Here is a 21,016-nt window from a genome sequence, read left to right on the forward strand (position 1 = left end):
AACCCCTATATACCTTTCACACATCTTGAACAATTATCAACACATGGACAATCCTGTTTCATTTATACCCCCAACACATGCACAGACACAAAGACAAACACACACACATACACACAGGATTTTTTTAAAGCAAATGTTGATGTAACTAACAGCAATCTTTATTTGACCCCTAAAAAGATTTAATTGTGTGAAAATATATATAATTCCTTTCTTTCAAGAAATCTAAGTAGAACTGCTAGCAGCACAAGAACAATCTTAAGAGGGAATTGTTTTCAAAAAGAAAGCCAGTAGACCCTTCTAAAAATAATTTCTCAAAAATCACTAAATAATCTTTAAGTGATATGCACTTGGAAATACAACATCTTAGGCTCTGCATTACAGCAGAAGTTAAACTTAAATCAGAAAAATGTTTTATAAGTTTTAATAAAACCCACAATGGTTTTTGTGCCTTTCATGCTGATAAATATGCCCAAGCATAGTGAGAGGCCAAGAAACATAAAAGTAGAAACAAATACCAAAATATACCTGTTTATCTTCCAGAAGGTCAGGTTCTCCTTTACTAGAATCAGAGCTGACGTCGTCTTCATCAGAACTGTTGATGACTTCATCCTCATCTGAAGGAAGGTCACCTAGACCAAGCTCCAGATCATGGTGTTCTTCCCGGCATGCTCCAGAACTACTTCAATAGAAAATATCACATTAGTCACCTTTAATAACAAGGAGGACTGCCAAAAACAGACAGACAAAATCAACCATCTTATCCTTTTGATTTAAGCAAAGTATAAGTAAAGGATTTAGAGGGATGGAAATAGCCAGGTCAATAAAACTTCCCTTTCTCCTTCTCCCAACCCAAATTTGTTAAGGGGTCAAAATAGATCATCTTGAAAAACAAACCTCTTAGTGATAGAAGGTGGGTGGGAAGCAAGTTTCATGACTGCTTCCATCTTATGTGTTGGGAATTGAATCATGACCCCACAAAAGACATGTTCAAGTCCCAACTCCCAGTCTTACAGATGTGAACCCATTGGGGAGTGGACTGGGCAGCCACAAAAGGCACAGGTGTCATGGGAACATCAGAAGAGGTGCTGCTTCCTTGGGTCTCAGTGTGGGCCTGTTTTGTTCTTTTTTAAAGGCAACTAACAAGTCTTTGAGGACTGGTAGGTAATGATGATGATTGTGATCAACAGTGTACCTCCCTGGTTATCACTGGTTGTTGTTTATGTAACCATATTACAAGACGTGGGAAGGAAGATGGGTGTTACAAATTCTTGGGCTCTGCTCCAGCCCTACTCAATCAGAAACTCAGGGGGTGGGACCCAGCAATTTGCATTTTAACAAGCTTTCTTGGTAACTTATACATGCAGATGTTTGAAATCCACTGTACCAGGCCATTGACCAACTGCTCCGTGACGTGATTTCATCAGTGTTTCCCTGTTTGCATTGTGACACTCTAAACAAGGTCTCTTCAATCTAAGAATCACTGTTGCAATCCAATCTGTGGGGAAATTCCACAGGAAAGTTCCCCAGGAGGAAGAGGGAAATAATTCTTTCTAGTGTTGTTTGTAAAGACTTCAGGAACAAATTGCCTGTAACAAACTGCTTTCCTGCCTTCAGTATACAAAAATATCTACAGTTAAGAGAGCATGGGGGAGTCAGTAAAAGAGCCACAGAAAATCATCAGGACAGGGAAGCAGACTTGGTCCAGTGGTTAGGGCGGCCGTCTACCACATGGGAGGTCCGCAGTTCAAACCCCGGGCCTCCTTGATCCGTGTGGAGCTGGCCCATGAGCAATGCTGATGCGCACAAGGAGTGCCCTGCCACACAGGGGTGTCCCCCGCAGAGGGGAGCCCCACGCGCAAGGAGTGCGCCCCATAAGGAGAGCCGCCTAGCGCGAAAGAAAGTGCAACCTGCCTAAGAATGGCACTGCCCACATGGAGAGCTGACACAAGATAATGCAACAAAAAGAAACACAGATTCCTGTGCTGCTGAAAACAACAGAAGTGGACAAAGAAGACGACACAGCAAATAGACACAGAGAATAGACAACCGGGCGGGGGGCGGAGAGAAATAAAGAAATCTTTAAAAAAAAAAAAAAAGGAAAGAAAATCATCAGGACAAACACTCAAGCAGAATGTACAGAAAATTGCATTAGTCTGGCAAACTTCAGCAGGGCACTGGTGGGTCTCTCCACCTGCCAAGGCTCCTACAAATTAGGAGAATTTCTATTGGGAATCTTGAAAGCTAAAGGTACCGTTTCTGCCAGGTTCCTGATTAAACATTATAGGATACAGACTTGCCTTGGAAGCCATTCCTGGAGCCCAAATGTTACATGAACCAGTAGGATCAAGGAAAAATGCCAAAAGGAATATGTCCCATTGCCAAAGAAGGGTTTCCTATTACTCAGTGGCCAGCAGCCTCAGGGAATCATATCACAGCCTCATTTAGATAGGTACACACCTTTTCATGAGGGAGGAGACTTACTACCAAAGGCGGGGTGGGGGAGCAGCTTTCAAGGCAGACTGCCAGTCTCAAGGTACAGGGATATGAGCCCAAGACAGGTGGGTAATTAGTTGTTGATTTAGATTAGGGAGAGTAACTGAGAAGATGTAGCCACAAAAGCAGAAGAAAATATAACCTCCCTAGGTTTTATCTTAATTTCTTATCTCTTTACATCCTCTAATATCCTGTTAGTCAAAATATGTTCCACCTATGAACAGCAGCAGCATCACCTGGGAGTTTCTTAAAAATGCAAAATCTCAGGACCCACCCAGACCTACTAATTCAGAATCTGTGGTATAAAAAAATCCTAGTGAGCGGATGTGGCTTAAGTGGTTGAGCTCCCACCTCCCACATGGGAGGTCCCAGGTTCATTCCAGTGCCTCCTGAAAAAACAAACAACAAGCAAAATACGGGAAAAAAACAAATCAGGGAAGCTGATGTGGCTCAGTGGTTGAGTGCTGGCTTCCCGCATATAAGGTACAGGCTCCTGGTATCTCAAACAAACAGAAAACTACATGGATCAAAACATACTGCCATAATATACTGGGAGACTTAGTTCCTAAAATTGCTTTCCTAGAGAAAACATTCTCCCTATCCCAGATTGGTGTACTTGTCTCTCCCAAATCCTATACTGTCACATTTGATAGCCCTTGGTGGTAATTCTGCTTTTTCTCATTAAAATATAAACACCTAAGGACAAGGAAATCATCTTTTTCAATTAAATCCCCAATATGCTTGCTGCCTGACACTTAATAGGCTCTCAATAAATGTTTACTGAGTAAACAAAAATGCTGTATTAGAAAACAATGTGTGTCTAATTTCAGAAGAGTTTGTATACGAGTGTGGTGATCATACAGAAAAGTTTGAGGGAAAAAACTGAAAAAGATGTATGGCTTAAAGGAGAATGGGCATACTTGCTATCCTAGTTAACAGTGTGGAAGTGGGAATGTTTGTATTCAGGAAACAAAAAGGAGAACATTGGCTGCAGCAGGTGTCTCCTATAAATAATTAATGGAAAACAAGCTTCCCAAAGATGGCAGGCATTAGACTGTCAAGGTGTATGAAAAATAGCTAAAGAGGCCCCACACGGACCTTAAGAGGTCTAACAGACCCCAAAGACTGAACTGACGTTAAAGGAGCTCCTCTCACAAAACACTGAATGGGAACTCGTGCCACAAACAGTAGAGATTTCAATTATGATTTCCGATGCTTAGGAGCGCAGAAAGTGAGCAGTGTAAAGTGATCTTTTAGGAGGATTAATCTTGCAGCCCAAAGCAGATGAACTAACTGGGGGTGTGGAGTGGGTGCAGGGACTGAAGAAGTAGGCCACCTCCTAGGATCTAAACCAGGGTGACTACATTAGGAATTGAGAGAAGGGATGAACGTAAGAGGAAGAAAACTCATTAGGGTTTAAAGAAAAGGAATGGGAGAAAAACTCAAGGAAGACTTCAAGGATTCAAGTCCAGCTCACCAGCAGAATGAGGTTTACATCAACTAAAACAGACATACATAAAAAGGGACCTGATTTTGAAGGAAAAATAATGAGTGTAGCAACAAATTCAGGAAAGGTGACATCTAGCATCTGTGTTTACATGTTCATTTCTATTTAATTAAAAAGAGAAAAATGATTAATTAAAATAACTTCCCTCATGATTGTTTGTAGCTTCCACATCTACCTAGATAATTTTAGACTTCTGATAATTAAATAGGGATTCCTTAATGATACCAGTCATTTGGTTTGGGGCTCTTCTATTCTTTTTATTTCCTTCCCACTGTCAGGAAGATAACATCCTAACACGAGCTGCTTTAAGGAAGTAAAAAGAACAGAACCTAGTGTTTCCTCCACACGCTCCTGTCTAGTTATTTCATTATTTAACAGTCTAAGTAAAAGGAAAGTAAGCTGCAAGAGCAACCAGAACAGAGACAAGTCCAGATTCTACTTCCCCAGGCTATCCTTTCCAAGTTGGATTTGCTTCAGGAAGGAGCCTTGCTTCTAGAAAATCTAAGAATAAAGACAGAGACCAATAAAGCCAGAAATAAAAGCCTACTAATTAGGCAACTGTTTCTTCAATTCCACATGTCAAGATCTAGACATCTGGAGTGAGGATTATTCAATGCCAATGCCACCACTATTCTTTTTTTTACTTAAATTTTTGTTTATGTTATTTTCTATAAAAGGACAGTATATCCTTCACTGGAAATATATCAAATTTCTCTTTCAGGTAAGATGTCACATCAAGGATGATTTCTTTTCTTTTCTTTTTTTAAAGGAACTATCTTTTCAAAATGCCCAATCTGTTTCCTCTAAAATTTTTTAGGAACATAAAACCTGCACAATGCCGAGTCATGCACAGAAGTTGCCAGGGCTCACCATAAAAACATCCTGGTGAACCTCCGTAAATTAAAAGTTCCAGCAAGGGGAAAAGCAAAGAAAGGATGGCAGGGAGAGGAAAAGGAGAAGCAGCATTAATTGAAGAACGTTTTCAAAGAGCTGAACTGTATCCTCTGTTGTTGACAAATCCAGTAATCTTTTTCTTCTCTTGCCTGTGATTTTATTCTGAGTCCCTTAAGCAAAAAATGTTTATGTAATGCCTCAAAACTTGAAGAAAGAAGATGATTCTAATACCCTCACATTCAGAAGTGTTTCTCACTTGAAAGTTACAATGTGTAAATCTGAACTTCTGTGTGCTTTTCCTCTTCTCTCTAATCCTAACCCAAACTGAATAGAACCTGCTCATCCTCAGGATGTTGTTATAATTTTTTCAAATGCTGTCTCATTATGACTTGGTGATTATGTGTTTCCTTTGGCTGCTTTCCTATTTGTCACAGAGTAGAAAAGCCACCATTAAGAACTTGAAAGGTGGACATTACATGGAAAAAGTTAGCAAAAAATTCAAAATAAGTTTTGTATTATGACATAACAAGTATATTAAAATTGGTTCACAACCTTCACTAGGAAAATTATTTGTATTTAGTTTCACCAGGAAGCTTTTTATCTTTTACCTCAGTTCCCTTATGCAACTGCAGATTCTAGTGTCACACTGAAAACCATCAATCAAATCAACAAAAAACAATTTAAAAGCCATTTTTATTCTCATTTTCAGATCCTCTTCTCAATTATACAGTACTTCTGGAATTTTCTCCATCCCCCACTCAGATGATTTTCCTGGGAACTACCCCTAAGATGAGTAAGCCATCTTTTTTTTAGGAAACATGGCCCAACTTGTGAAATAGACATATGTGGCTATTTTCATCCTCTAATAATGCAAGATTCATATATTTATGTCATGTTTTTAGGTTTTCCAAACACATACTCTTCACAATTATTTTAAGCATGTGTAAAGTCAGGACAACAAAACATAAGAGCCAACAGATAAAACAAAGAGCCAACAGGTTAACACACAATCTGAGGCAAACTTATCAGACTTGAAAGAAATCAGGTTCAACAAGTGTGACCTCTCTGTGCTGAGAGGTAAACCAGATCATCTGATAGGTCTGGAATTCTATTATTAACAACTTTGACTGAAAAAGAAACACTGATGTTTCAATAATACATATGGCAGTGCAGTGGATTTGCCGCAGTGAAGAAAGAGGTTGTTAATGTGGGAGGGCTGGAGTAGGTGGGTTGGGCGGTATATGGATACCTCATATTTTTTTAATGTAACATTTAAAAGAAAATGAAGAAACAACAACAACAACAAAAATAATACATATGGCAGTGGTTCCTATTAAGTACAAATGAAAAAGAATCCTTTTTCCCATAGAAAGGTATATACATTAATTCTAGTCTTTCTTTGTGAGGTTGCCTAAAGGTCGGGACAAAAAAATTAATGATTTTATTATCTTTTTTTTTTTTAAGACTTCTCTCACCTTTCCTGTGCCTCCCCCCCCCCCCCCCCACCGAGTTGTTTGCTCTCTGTGTCCATCCATTGTGTGTACTTCTGTGTCCACTTGGATTCTTGTCAGGGGCACCCAGAATCTGTGTCTCTTTTTGTTGCATCATCTTGCTGCATCAGCTCTCCGTGTGTGTGTCGCCATTCCTGAGCAGGCTGCACTTTTTTTGGCGCTGGGCGACTCTCCTTACAGGGCGCATTCATTGTGTGTGGGGCTCCCCTACGAAGGGACACCCCTGTGTGGCAGGGCACACCTTGCATGCATCAGCACTGTGTGTGCGCCAACTCCACACGGGTCAAGGAGGCCCAGGTTTGAACCCTGGGCCTCCCATGTGGTAGGCGGACGCCCTACCCGTTGGGCCAAATCTGCTTTCCTTATTATCTTAATATTGGTAAAATAAATCTATAATTTAGCATATGTGTATGTAGTAAATTAACTTTTTTATTTAGACACTTTAATAACCATGGAATAAAAATAAATAAAATAACTAAAAATTTTAAAGGGATAGCACAGCAGGAGTTTGTTAGAAGGAGAAGGAGAAACTTTTCAGCATAAAATGTACACTATTAATGTTTTACTGTTTGGTTTATGAATTTTAGAAGTGCTAACAATCATGCCTTGAAAACTAGAAACTGGGATTCTATGGCTTCAGAAAAAGAAACCACAGGAGACACCCAGTTTTCCTGAAATGTGAACTGGAAGACTGTCTAAAAATTGGCTTTGGTGATTCTGTCAGGAAAGACTACCACTGGCTTCAGTGATGGAGTTTGAAAACTTGGTCTCTTTCATTTTCCAGGGGCAAAATCTCTATCCTTATTAATACCATTTCTATTTCCTTTACTAGGATTCTTAAAAGTGTACATTACTGATTATGTAATTAGTTACAAAGTCATTAAAGTTTAAAGAAAACCAGATTTAAAAGGAATTTTGATCACTGTCCATTAGTAGGAGACTGGCTAAATAAATTTGGGTACGTACACACTATGAATTACTAAATAGCTGTTTGAAAAATAACACAGACCTAAGAAATACTGCAAAGTTAAAAGAAATCAAGGCACAAGAGTGTATGCCAAAAATTTAAAATTAAAAAGTATACAAAATGTACGGGTGTGCATGGATGAATATGCATATTACAAATATGCTGGTATACAGGCAGGCTATTTCTGGAAAGATACAGAAAAAACGATAACAGTAGTTGCCTTTGGGAGTAAGGGCCTGAGGTAAGTCAAAGACTTTATTATTTACCCATTGGTGCTTTTTAAAAAACACTTTTATCATGTGCATTATTACTTTTGCAAAGACAATGCACAGGTACACACACACAGAAACTTTGAAAAGTTTTGTAAAAGGTTATTCAAAGCACAAACTCTGGGGATAGTTTATTTCCTTTTCAGAGTGATAAGAATTATCATTCCTCTCCCCCTACTCTCCCTACCCCCCACGAATGGAGGTCTGTTCATTTTCAGGGTTGCTGTTCTATTAATCTTTTTACTTGATAAATATAATAGACTAAGCTTTTCCTTTATTTCTCCCAGGGGCTTTTTGGGGAGAGGCATTAGTACTAGATAGGCTTTAGATTAGTGTGCAGTGAAAGGGTTATCTTCAGACTGGCATGGGAATTTGAATAAAGTCAGTACAGTGATTGTGCAGCAGTTATCCAGGGCCACAAAAGTAACCAGACAACTTGTTGATGTGCCATGGTGAAGAGCAAGACTTTCAGGCATCTCTCACAGCATTCCATCAGGATTGTGGGACAACCTGATGGCCTGCAAGTAAGAGTGACTATGGCCTGTTCCTGGTGCTATCTTCCTCCCTCTCCCCATGGATCCTTCCTCTGTTTGCTCATTGTTTTTGCAGTTGTTTGTTTGGGTATATTTTTGTTCATTGTCTGCTTGTTTTTTCTTTAGGAGGCACCAGGAACAGAACCCAGGACCTCCCATGTGGAAGGTGGGCACTCAACTGCTTGAGTCACATCTGCTCCCCCTCCTGGTGCTATCTTAATGACACAAGAGTAGCCCAAGGAGGATCATAGTCCTGGAGATACTCTTTTCCCCTAGCTGGGAGACACCAGGTTCAAGCCTGAGATGTTCCAAACTACTAAGGAATCTACTGTTGTAAAAAAAAATTCTCCTGAAACAAACACTAGCTAAAATAAATATCAAATATTAATTACCAGTGTAGCAGTTTGATATAGTTATGAATTCCAAAAAGAGTACTGGATTATGTTAGTAATCTGGTCTGTACTGGCTGTGATTAAGTTATAAGTAGGGCTTTGACTCCGCCAAATCATTAGGGCATTGAGTCTCCACCCCTTGATAGGTGGGGACTCATAGATAAAAGACATGGCAAAGGACAGAGTTTGAGGGTTATTGATGTTGGGAGTTTGATGCAAAGCCTTAAGCTGGAGTCCCAGGAAGTAAGCACACAGAGGAAACAGAAGCAGCCGCAGGAAGAGAGGAATGCTGAACCCAGAGAGAAAAAACAACCCTGGAAGAGAGGAACCCAGGAAGCCTGAACCTTGCAGACGTCCACAGCCATCTTGCTCCAACACATGAAAATAGACTTTGGCGAGGAAAGTAACATGCTTTATGGCATGATATATGTAAGCTCCTACCCCAAATAAATACCCTTTGTAAAAGCCAGCAAATTTCTGGTATTTTGCATCAGTACCCCTTTGCCTAACTACGACAACCAGCAATTCTGTTTTCTTAGAATTTGGAGGGCTTTGAGGAACAACTTCTCAAAATGCTCCTCAAGAAATGTAGACAGAAATCTTTTTGTCAGTACAGAGAGAAAAAATCTACTGACCTTAACTTTCAAATAAAGCAGGTTCCCAAACCAGCTTTGTCATTATCCCAAGGATGGTAGATTTTTTTTAACCAAAGTTTTAGAAAATAAAGTTAGGGTTTACCAAACATCATTTCTCCCCTTTACCTCCTCATTACATAATATGTAATATAATAAGTAACTACTTAGTGCCAGACCAAATAAAGGCCAGTAGAAATAAATAATGAGGTTGGAATGGCTACATTTGTTTATTTATATATTGTGATGTTAATTTCATGTATCTAGGTTATGGTGTCCAGATGTTTGGTCAAGCAAGACCTGGTCTGATTGGTACTGTGAGAGTATTTCCTAAATAGATTTGCATCTATAACCAGCTGATTGCATCTACAATAAACAAAGGAGATTGCCCTCAGGAATGTGAGGTCCTTCTCTCCAATCAGCTGGAGGTCTTAAAGCCAGAGTAGAGGATTTCAGGAATTGAAAGAATTTTGGCCTCAACTTCAGTCAGCTAACTCCCCTGGGGAAACTTCAGAATCATCTTTATTGGAGTTGCCATTTTGCAGCCTATCCTATGGAATTTGAACTTGATAGCCCCCAGGGTCATATAAGCCAATTTCTTATAATAAATCTCAATGTGTATATGTAATATGCATCTACTGTCAATTCTGTTTCTCTGGAGACCCCTGATTAACACACACACACATGCATATATGTTTACATGTATATTTTATAATATTTAAAATATATAAAACTGCTGTGCCATTTATTTCAATAAACATTTATTGAAGGCTTCCTATATATCATATATTATTTTAGAAGTTGAAGATAAAAAGGATAAGGATAACCTAATAGAATTAGTAATAGATAATGTTCAAACTGCAAATCTTACTGACTGCTTCTCTTGCGTACCTGATGAGTAAAACTTTCCTAACAGATAAAGGCAGAAGGAGTTGGGATAACCACAGAAACTAGGATAAAGGTGAAAACTACTTTCTAAAAAGAGAATAACTAAAAATTAATTCATGCTAAATTTTAAAGGGGAAGCGGAGGTGGTTCAAGCCATTGGGCACCTTCTTCCCACATGGGAGGTCTCAGGTTCCGTTCCCAGTGCCTCCTAAAAGGAAGACGCGCACACAACAGACAGACACAGAGAGCGGACAGTGAGTGCAAAACAACGAGGGGGTGGGGACAGAGAAATACATAAAAATAAATCTTAAAAAAAAAAGCAGTGCACAGATACTAAGGGCTACAGAGCTAGGGAAGTAAGCACACTAAGCAGGCTGGAAGGTGTGGAGAGGACAGTGAGGAGTGATGTCTCTTGAGAGAAGAGACTCCAGCAACTGGAAGGAGGAGCAAAGGTATCCTGAGTGGGAGAGGACTGGAGAGGATATGAGGTGAGTAAAGACATAGGGGGAGGGACAGAAATGAAGCTAAGGGTGACCTGAGGTGGGGTGGGGGCATTTCTGTGTGATAAGAGCTGCCCAGCTAAAGAGAGTTTACAGTGCTAAAACCATGGTGAGCAGCCAAGGCAGAAGAAACAAGCATCCATCCATGATGGGAACTGGGGATCCAAACCCAACCCCTCCCCTTCGCTTTGCCAGGTTCTGTCTAACACTAGGGTAGCAAGCCTACTGGGGGAGCCAGGCCAGGGGACTGAGGCTGGTTGGACAGTAGAGAAAAACTGCTCACCCTTTGACTTTCTTCTTCAACAGGGAGACCACTTGTTCTCGTGTCTATGGCACATGGCACATTGCTTCCTCTAATGTTTCTTCTTTTATCATAATCCTTACAGCCAGTGAAAAGGTGGTAAGACTTTTGGAAAATGTGACCACTCCCTCTGCACAGGCCATGCCCTTGACTGTCACTACGTACGAAAGCACTGAGGTGTAAGGCCTAAAATTAAGGCCCAATATTATGTGTTGCCTTGACACCTGGTTAAACCTGGAAGGCTTGAATGGCCTAACTGGTTAGTAAGACCCCTTCCCACTCTGCTCTCATGGCAAAGTTCCCCTTGTCAAATATCCCTCCTTATCATGGGATCAGGCACAGTTCCTGCTCATCCCTGAGCGGCAAGCTTCACTTCCCTGGCAACCTGTAGAATTATTCAAACAAACTGATCACATCCTCCAGGAGTCAGGGATCACCCATCCTAGTCATACTACATAGTCTGCCTCCCACAGCCCTGGGCTGTACACTCTGTTCCCAAATGCAACTCCATGTGGCCCTGCATGCTGTGCTGTGAGCAGGTATGATTAATAAGCAGCTGTCGATTTCATCTGTCCAATGCTGGACATCATGTTTGGTCATTCTCATAAACTTGGCACAGGAATTCCTCCCTCACCAATGGGGTAAAAAGGAGGTTATTAACACAACTACCAAAGAGAGTTCCAAACTCTGGGATCCTTAAGTACACAGAAGGTGCACTGGTAGTTTCTAATAGGACTATTCGGAGAAATCACATTGAAGGGTGTATAAAGTTCGCTTCATGTATTTCTAAGTATATTTTGCATATTCATCCAGTCTCTGCTGTGATAAATTCAAGCAATTTTCAAATTAAAAGTTATTAACATTACATGTTATAGAAATGTGACATAGTCCATATTACAGAATGTTAAATGTTACATTAAATACAGACCCCACTATAACAAAATAGTGGAAAATTACAAGGAAACTAGTAGTTAAACCCAAAGGACATCTGCTTTCAGTTCCAAATTTTATTTTATACAAATCTACCTAAGTGTCTCATTTTCTAACAGTTATCACAGCCTGCAATTGGGATTTCCCACTGACATGGGGAAAAAACTAGTAAGCCACTTGGGAGTCCATAAGTTGACAGAGGGGGAGGTTAAATTGTGGCTCATAAACGTATCAGCCCAATTCCTTATTTTAAAAACTACATATGAAAAATTCAATTTACCATTTCTCTTCCTTGGGTACTATACACTTAAGAAATGTCTTAATGATCTGCTCTAGACCAACTATAAATCATCAATAACCTCATAGATCCGTATGGAACTCATTTCTTTCTGGGAGCGTCCTGGAGATACAGGTCCATTGCTCATGACTGGTAAGCTATGAAAGGCATCAAGAAAGGACAGGGGGGAAGCGGACTTGGCCCAATAGATAGGGCGTCCACTTATCACATGGGAGGTCCGAGGTTCAAACCCAGGCCTCCCTGACCCATATGGAGCTGGCCCATATGCAGTGCTGATGCGCGCAAGGAGTGCCCTGCCACGCAGGGGTGTCCGCGCACATAGAGGAGCCCCACGCGCAAGGAGTGCGCCCCGTAAGGAGAGCCACCCAGCGCGAAAGAAAGTGCAGCCTGCCCAGGAATGGTGCCACACACACGGAGAGCTGACACAACAAGATGACGCAACAAAAAGAAACACAGATTCCAGGTGCTGCTAATAAGGATAGGAGCAGTCACAGAAGAACGCACAGCAAATGGACACAGAGAGCAGCCAACTGGGGTGGGAGTGGCAGGGGAGAGAAATAAATAAAAAATAAGTCTTAAAAAAAAAAAAGAAAGGACAGTGGTTTCTTTCTCCATGTTTAAACCCATGCATCAGCATATCTTTCCACTAGTTATACTACTGACAGGATCCTTGTTTATTTTGGCTTCCCTGATTGGGAAACCAAGAAAAATCATAACATCTCTAACCAACTTGGGTAATATCTTTGAAAACTAGGGTCAGAGAAAGTAGGAGGGAAGTGAAAATAAACATGTGTTCAATATGTGAGCTAACAGGTCCAATTCTGAGAGGGCCACAAATATTTCATGATAGTTTCATACCTTTCTAGGAGCAAAAATGCTTTTTATACCTTTTTCTCTTCATTACAGACATTCCCTTGGCTGTGTATAACCATTTAGGCTCTTTAACACTTTCCTAAACTATAAAATTGAGATAATACCACCTACTGTGAACATGACATGAAATAATGTGAACACATCTGGTACATGCAATGGACAGAAAAGAAATACAACCTTTTAAAAAGTGGGCATGAGAAGAGTGAGAATATCTTGATCCATTAAGTTAAGTAAGGAGAATGGCAAAAGGAACAAGAAATTTTTGTTCGTGTTCACCTCAGGGAGCCCCATATAGCATGACGTATGATCTCACTATTTCTTACATGAATGAATTACTAAAAAGTCCATGAAGGGACTTCATCCTAACATCTCACATACATATATAGTAAAGGATACAACCCACTGCCTATTTTTATAAGTTTTGCGAGCTAAGGATGGTTTTTACATTATTAAATGGCTGAAAAAGTCAAAAGAAGAAAAACGTTTTTTGAAAATTACATAAAACTCAAATGTCAGCGTCTATAAATAAAGCATTACTGGAGCACAGTCGCTTTTATTCAATGTGTACTATCTATGGCTGCTTTCGTGCTACATCAGCAGAGTTGATTAGTTGCAATGGAGACCGTATGTCCCATAAAAACTGAAATTAAATAGTCACTCTCTGGCCCTTTACAAAAAAATTTGCAAGCCCATGGTATGGAGATTACCCATAAGAAGCCCTATATTTGCTTTGGAAGCAAACTGCCTATGTTGGACTCTTAGCTCTGTCACTTACCAGTTAAGCAAAATTGAGTAAGTTCTTAACCACACTGTGCCTCAGTTTTCTCACCCATAAAATGGGAGTAACAATGGTGCGTACCTGACAGGGTTTGGGAAGAATTAAATGAAATAACACAAATAATGTACTAAGAATAGTACCTGGTACATAGAAAGTCCACTTGCTTGCTTGTACTCTCTCTATAGCTCATAAGCTTATAAAGTTAAAAAATGTAAATTATTAATATAGACTCTTAAAATCCTAGAATGATACAAAAATTACTTCGGAGGGAAGCTTCTGCATTATCAGTCATGTGAAACAGTTCATCACCAGCTTACACAGCTGAGTAACGAATTCCTGTACTAAGGTCATATGAACCAAGGATTTGCAGCAGGTTACTTCTGAGGCTTTTTTTCCTTGTTTAATTTCACTGCTTTCTTTTGGTAGCTTACTACTTATACAGTAATAGCCTGGAGCTGTAGAATAATTAGTTACAATATTGCCTCTTATTTCTAAAAGAATTTTAGCCACCAACATAAAATCGTGACTAATTTAGAGGTGTTCCTCTTCATTTCAATATGGTTTTTAAAGCACTTCTTAAAAAGCTAGCTCATCTCTCTGGTAAATATTGATCACATTGATGACAACCTCTGTGAGTGATATAGGAAGAGGAGGTCTGAATGGAATAAAAGGCATGTGTGGTCACTTAGGCAACATAGGTGCTGATTTTTTGGAAATGTGAACTTCATTTTGCAATGTAGAGCAAAGTACCCTTATTTATTTTCTAAATACAGATTTTCAAATTGGCTTAAAGAACAAAGAAACTAGAAGACTGCGCTTGAAAATACTTGTCTGCACTAAGCCACTAGCTAAAGACATAAGAAAAAAGAAGAAGAGGAGGAAAGATACTAGAAAGGTGAAATTAAGATACCAGAAAACGGTAAGAAAAGAGAGAACGAGGAGAGACATAAGGAGTGGGTAGAAAGAGACAGCGTCCTGCATTCATGCTTTTGTACACAAGTGCCTGTAGTACCCTCATAGAGGGTTAGGTTTTCTATTAGGTACTAAGGTTGCACAAGTGAAGAAAGGCAAGATTTCTGCCCTGAGGAAAACAGGGCTGTCAGCCTCTGCCTTTTCTCCAGTACCTAGAAGATAACAATAGCCTCCCAAGGGGAGGTGTTTAATCACTCCCAAATTTTCCATTTATTCTAAAACTTTCCATACTGAAGAACAAAACTAGCAAACTAACTAAATCCCACAAAACATTTCTCTTGAATGGAGTGGGAATGGTGAGGGGGTTAATGACCGTGAAAGGAGGGAATATTTTATTTTTAACTTTATGCACACTTAACTTTTTAAAACATAAGAATTCTACATAACTTTTATAATTAAAAAAAATACATAAAGAATTGAAAACCTCCAGTCTCCCTTCTCAATAAATAATCTTAATTCTTCTAAGAATTACTGGAGGAAGCAGATGTGGCTCAAGTGATAGGGCTCCCACCTACCATATGAGAGGACCTGCGTTCGCTCTCTGGGTCCTCCTTGTGAAAAAGAAGAGAAAGCGTGCCTGTGCGAGGAGTCACTGCCTGCATGGTGAGCCGAGGACCCGCATGAGTGCCTGCTTGGCAAGCCAAGTGCCCACACAGTGAGCCGAGTACACATGTGGTGAGCCAGTGCCTATGCAAGTGCCTATGTGGTGAACCAGTGCCAGCACAGCAAGCCATGTGCCCGCACAGCAAGCCAGTGCCTGCAAAAGTGAGTCACGCACCAAGATGAAGACACAACAAAAGAGAGATGAATGGGAAAGTCAAGGTGAATCCAGCAGAAACCAGGAACTGAGGTGGCACAGCTGACAGGGAACCTCTCTCCACACTGGAGGTCCCCAGGATCAAATCCTGGTGAATCCTAGGAGAAAAAATGAGAAAAGACGACAAAAAAAAGAAATAGATACAGAGAATCACACAGCAAAGGGACACAGACAGCAAAAACAGCAGGGTGGGGGGAGGGAGGAGAAGGGAGGAAATAAATAAATAAATCTTTTTTTTTTTTTAAAGAGTTACTGGAAAGCAGATGTGGCTCAAGCAGTTGGGCACCTGCCTACCACATGGGAGGTCCCAGGGTGGGTGCCCAGTGCCCCCTAAAGAAGACAATCAAGACAGCAAGCTGATGTGACAGGCTAGCACAGCAAGCTGACACAACAAAACGACGCAATGAAATGCAATGAGGAGACAAGGAAACACAATGAGAAACATAACAAGTAGGGAGAGGTAGCTCAAGTGATTAGGTGCCCCTCTCCCACATGGAATGTCCCAGGTTCAGTTCCTGGTGCCTCCTAAAAAGAAGATGAACAGACATAGAGAACACACAAAGAATAACTAATTTCTATAAGAATTACTCATATCAATTCTTTTAAGCATTCCTCATAAATTGTATATATATATTTTAATATAGGAAAGGTTCAAGGCAAGGAAGGAGGATGGACTGGAAGCAGCTATTCCACATCTGCTCCTCCCCCAATATGTAGAAAAACAGACCACACTGACATGCAGATTATGGCAAAAATTTCCAGTGGAATTCCTTTAGACAGAGGGTAAATGAACACACTTCTAACTCCCTAGACTGTCTATCCATCCTCAGGGAAAAAGGATAAATTCCCTGTGCTTTGTAAGGTGAACCCAGGGAAGACAGATGTTTTCACTCTTAGCCATCAGGTAAGTATGTTTAAATGAAGGCTTCCATAAACTCCAAAATCTCTCCAGTCACAGTCGCAGATTTTACTTAAGGAATCTACTCACAAGGTATTAGCAGAACAGACAGCAGAAATATTTACTATGACCAAGACTTGAATGAGCAGGCAGAGAAGAGATAAAATTGTAGTGTACAGAAGAGCATAAACATACACACACCAAAAAACTTATGTTCTTAATGGAGAGAGTACTCAATAAGAATTTAAAATGCTTAGAATTACTACAATCAAGAGTAAATTCAGTAAGGCTGCAGATAAGAAAACAGTTAAGATATCATTTTAGCCTACTACATGAACGCACCACCAATCAATTAACCCCTAGGTATAAAAACATATTTAAACTTATTTTATCTTAAAAAAACAAAACAACACTGAACCTACCCAGGGCTCATATATTTGCTTATTTTTGCTGTATTTAAATTTTGTCTTACAAGAATATTTCATATATTTGAATGAGACCAAAACTCATTTCTTTAATAGTCATAGAAACTTCCAAACTTCTGATCTTTATTTTAAATTCTTCACTAAAGCTTTAATGCCAACTTTTACTTTAAAAGTTCCTTTTAAAATTCCTCATATAGAATGCTCTGTACAAGAAGTACCTATTAACTAGAAATAGTGTTAGCAGAACACTCTGGGTTCTGGTTTCTAGGTTCTTGGCTTCATGGCAAGAAAGAATTCAGAGACACTGCAGTTTCATAAGGTCAGTAACAAGAGGTTATTAAGAAACAAGAGAAGACATAGTACACACCCAAGACCTGGGTATGGGCGTGCTACAGGGTGAAACTCACATGGGGCCCCAAGGTAGGCCTCTTTAAGGCCTTTCCACCTCCCCCTTCACCATATTAAGGAGGGACACCAACTATTTGCTGTCCTGATTGGATCCCTGTCTATCTTCACCTGTCAACTTTCAGGGAACCAACAGGGAGGCCTTTCTGTGTGGGGTTATCCAGGACTTCTTTTGCGCCTGGGAGTTTCAAACAGGACCACATAACCAGAGCCTCGGTGGGCTTTTTGACTGTAATGATTACGGCTTTGTTCTCAAGTAGCTGCCTCCCCTTGGGGTTCCAGGAGTCTCCTGGCTAGGTTCTGATGGGGGATGGGGGGCACTATTTTACAGCATTTTACTGACCAGCCGCTTTCCCTCGTTCCCTGTACTAACCTGCCTCAACTGTATTTAATAAATAGGAAAGATCCACAGATTATCTTTGCAAACCCATAAACATATTTTTTAACAAATCAATTTTATTGATACACATTAATAAAGCATACAATTCATCCAAAGTGCACAATCAAAGGTATTTGGTATAATCACATAGTTGTGCATTCATCACTTTAATCATTATTAGAGCAATTTCATTATTTCAATAATAAGTAAAAAAACCAAATTGTTCACCTCTCAATCTGTTTCCCTGCTATATATTATTTCTAGCTATTCTTATACATTTATTTATTTACTAAGCAATTTTATTGAGATATATTTACATACCATACAATCTATCTAAAGTATAAAATCAATGCCATAGCATATTTTACATGGTTTCCTAATAGCCAAGACATGCAGTTTTCTGTGTTAAACAGCAGGAATGCTAAAAGATAAAGGTAAAAAGTTTCTTTTTTTTTTTTTAGTTACATCTTTCTAAAAGATTTTGTAACTTTAGGTAAGATACTTAAATCATTTCCATCTGGAATATCCAAATAGTCGATACCGGGGTTTACAACAAAAGATACTTAAATTTAAGCTAGGCCAAAATGTTCCGAGACAACAAAGCAAAGAGCCTGAAATTATTCATTTTGGCAGACAGATGATACAAGTTTAAATCCCAAAATAATTATATGGATAATTTACCCTACAAGGGAAAACACTTTCCATAACTAAATCATTCTAATAATTTTTCCATATATATATATAAAATATGGAAATTTATGCATATAAACACACATATATAAATTTCACCAGGCTTTTCACTAGGCCCTTGACAGGACACTTTAGCAAATTTTGCTAACTCCAAAGCCACCTACAAAGTGCTCAGAGGGTTTCATTTTCAGTCTTACTACATGTAAGACACAGGGCCAGTTATTTCATTTAGAAAGAGTTTCATAAACTTTAACCTTTTTTAGTGATTCACTTCTTTGAATTTTCTAAGTAGCACATTGTATCTTAAGATGAAGATATCCTAAAACTTGTAATTACATTAACAGTTGAAAAGTACCTTTGATAAGCATGAGAATCTAGATCCCACACCTTCTTTCTGCATGCTTAGTAAGAGGACTGGCAAAGTTTGAGGTTGCTCAACTCCATAGGAGCTTTGTTTTACCAAATAGCAGTAATTCTCCACATCACTGTAATTGCCTTCCAAAATTAACAGATGTTTCCTGTGCATTCTGGAAGCCTGGACAGTGGGACACTGGTTTTCTCCAAATACAGCTGGATTCTGACCTCACACAAGTAAAACCAATATTTAACCTGACAACTATTTGCTCAGATGTGATCACCTATTTTGTGCCAGGTATCTGCTGGGACCAAGGATACAAAGGTGCCTGTAATCTCTTACAATATTTGTTCTCATATATTTTTGGCAGAGAGGGGAGGGGATAGAGAGAGGTTTAAAAAATGCTATGAAAGAACGTTAAGTTAGTGCTGTGCATTAGCAGAAGACCAAGGAAAGGGGTGCCTTGTACAGTTTGGTATACAGTAAATAAATGTTAGCTATTATTTTTATTACACTTTAACAGGATATGCCAAGCACTATTCTGCAGAAGGGAGCAGGGATACAAGTATCCCAAAATACACTTTCTCATGCATTCTTTCAATAAATATTTACTAACTACCTACTATGTGTCAGGCAGTATTCTAGCTAGGCACTCAGCAAGTGATATTACACAATAAAGTACTTCCCATTCATGCAGGTTATATTTTAGAAAGTGAGTAAGATGAGCAAAGAAATAAACTGATAATATACTGACAGGTGTAGGAAATATTAAAAAACAAGACTGGATAAGTGGATAGAGAGCAGTTGGGGGGAGGGAGAGGTATCTTGTTACCATTCCTACTTTGGAAGGGGAGACTGCCAAATAAAAGAGATATGATTTGTATTGGGTCTAAAAGGACAAGAAATAATATACCTGAGCAAAAGCATTTTTAGGCAGTAGAACAAAGCTGTGAAAGCTACGAAAGGAATAGGGTGTTGAGGAATATTGGCCAGTCTTTTACAGGTAGGTAAGAAAAGTATAAGATTAGAAAGGCCAGACTACAAAAAAATTTTACAGGGAAGCAAATGTGGCTCAGTGATAGGGCCTCCACCTACCATGTAGGAGGACCCAGGTTCCATCTCTGGGGTCCCCTGGTGAAAAAGAAGAAAAGAAAGGGTGCCTGCATGGCGAGCCAAGTGCCAACGCAGCAAGCCAAGTGCCCGTGCAGCAAACCGAGTGCCCGCGTGAGTGAGTCATGCAGCAAGATGATGATGCAACAAAAGAGAGAAGAAGGGGAGAGTAAAGGTGAAGCGCAGCAGAGACCAGGAACTGAGGTAGCATAATTGATAGGGAACCTCTCTCCACATCAGAGGTCGTCAGGATCGAATCCTGGTGAAATCCTTGAGGAGAAAGATGAGAAGAGAAGACAAAAAGAGAAACAGATGAAGATCACACAACAAATGGACATAGACAGCAAAAAACAGGGTGGGGAGGGAAAGGAGAGAAGGAGGGAGAAGGGAAGGGGGAGGAAAAAATCTTAGGTACACTAAGCTAAGGAATTTGAGTTTTATTTTTCAAGGAGTAGGCAACCAAATGATGCTTATTTACAAAATAATTCTTAAAAAGTAATAAACCAAGAACTGTCAAACTGAATGGTAAAAATGCATACAATCAAATTTAAAAATGGACAAAAGACACATATAGACATTTCACTGAAGAGGGCACAGTGGTAGCAAATAAGAACATGAAAAGATGTTCAAAATTACTAGTCAATAAGAAAACATAAATTAAACCACAATGAGATATGACTATACCCTATCAAAAAGGCTAAAATAAAAAATAGTGACAACACAAAATGCTGGCAAGGCTGTGGAAAACCTGGATCACTCATACTTCACTGGTGGGAATGTAAAATGGTATAGTCACTCTGGAAAAGAATTTAGCAGTGTCTTATAAAACTAAACATGCAATTACCACATGACCCATCAATCGTACTTCTGGACATTTATGCCAGAGAAATGAAAACTTACGGTCACATTAAAAAAAAACAAAAAACTGCACATCACTGTTCAAAGCAGCTTTATCTCTAACAGTTAAAACTGTTAGAAGCACAGATGTTCTTCAACCATGGCACATGCATACTATGTAATTCAACTCAGCAATAAAAAGGAGTTATTGATACATACAACAATTGAGATAAATCTCCAAGGAATTATGATGAGTGAAAAAAGCCATTTTCAAAAGGTTACATACTATTAAGTCCAATTCCATTTATACAACATTTTTGAATTGATAAAATTTTAGAAATGAAGGACAGATTAGTGGTTGC

General features: G+C 39.4%; 1 protein-coding gene across 4 annotated transcripts in view; it reads right to left on the bottom strand.

Annotated features, from left to right (window-relative positions):
• FGD6 (FYVE, RhoGEF and PH domain containing 6) overlaps positions 1-21,016 on the bottom strand; it is a 160,166-nt gene that overhangs the window by 119,328 nt on the left and 19,822 nt on the right. For 3 of the 4 annotated variants that reach the window (XR_009188302.2, XM_004465757.4, XM_071219006.1), the window contains exon 3: positions 526-679. Coding sequence is in view for 3 of the 4 variants with exons in the window: in XM_004465757.4 (XP_004465814.1) it covers positions 526-679 (154 nt within the window). In the remaining variant the exon portion in view is untranslated. The remainder of the gene's footprint in view (positions 1-525; positions 680-21,016) is intronic. The other variant, XM_004465758.4, reaches the window with a different exon arrangement.

The sequence above is a fragment of the Dasypus novemcinctus genome, chromosome 12 (genome assembly GCF_030445035.2).
Source record: "Dasypus novemcinctus isolate mDasNov1 chromosome 12, mDasNov1.1.hap2, whole genome shotgun sequence".
Taxonomy (NCBI): domain Eukaryota; kingdom Metazoa; phylum Chordata; class Mammalia; order Cingulata; family Dasypodidae; genus Dasypus; species Dasypus novemcinctus.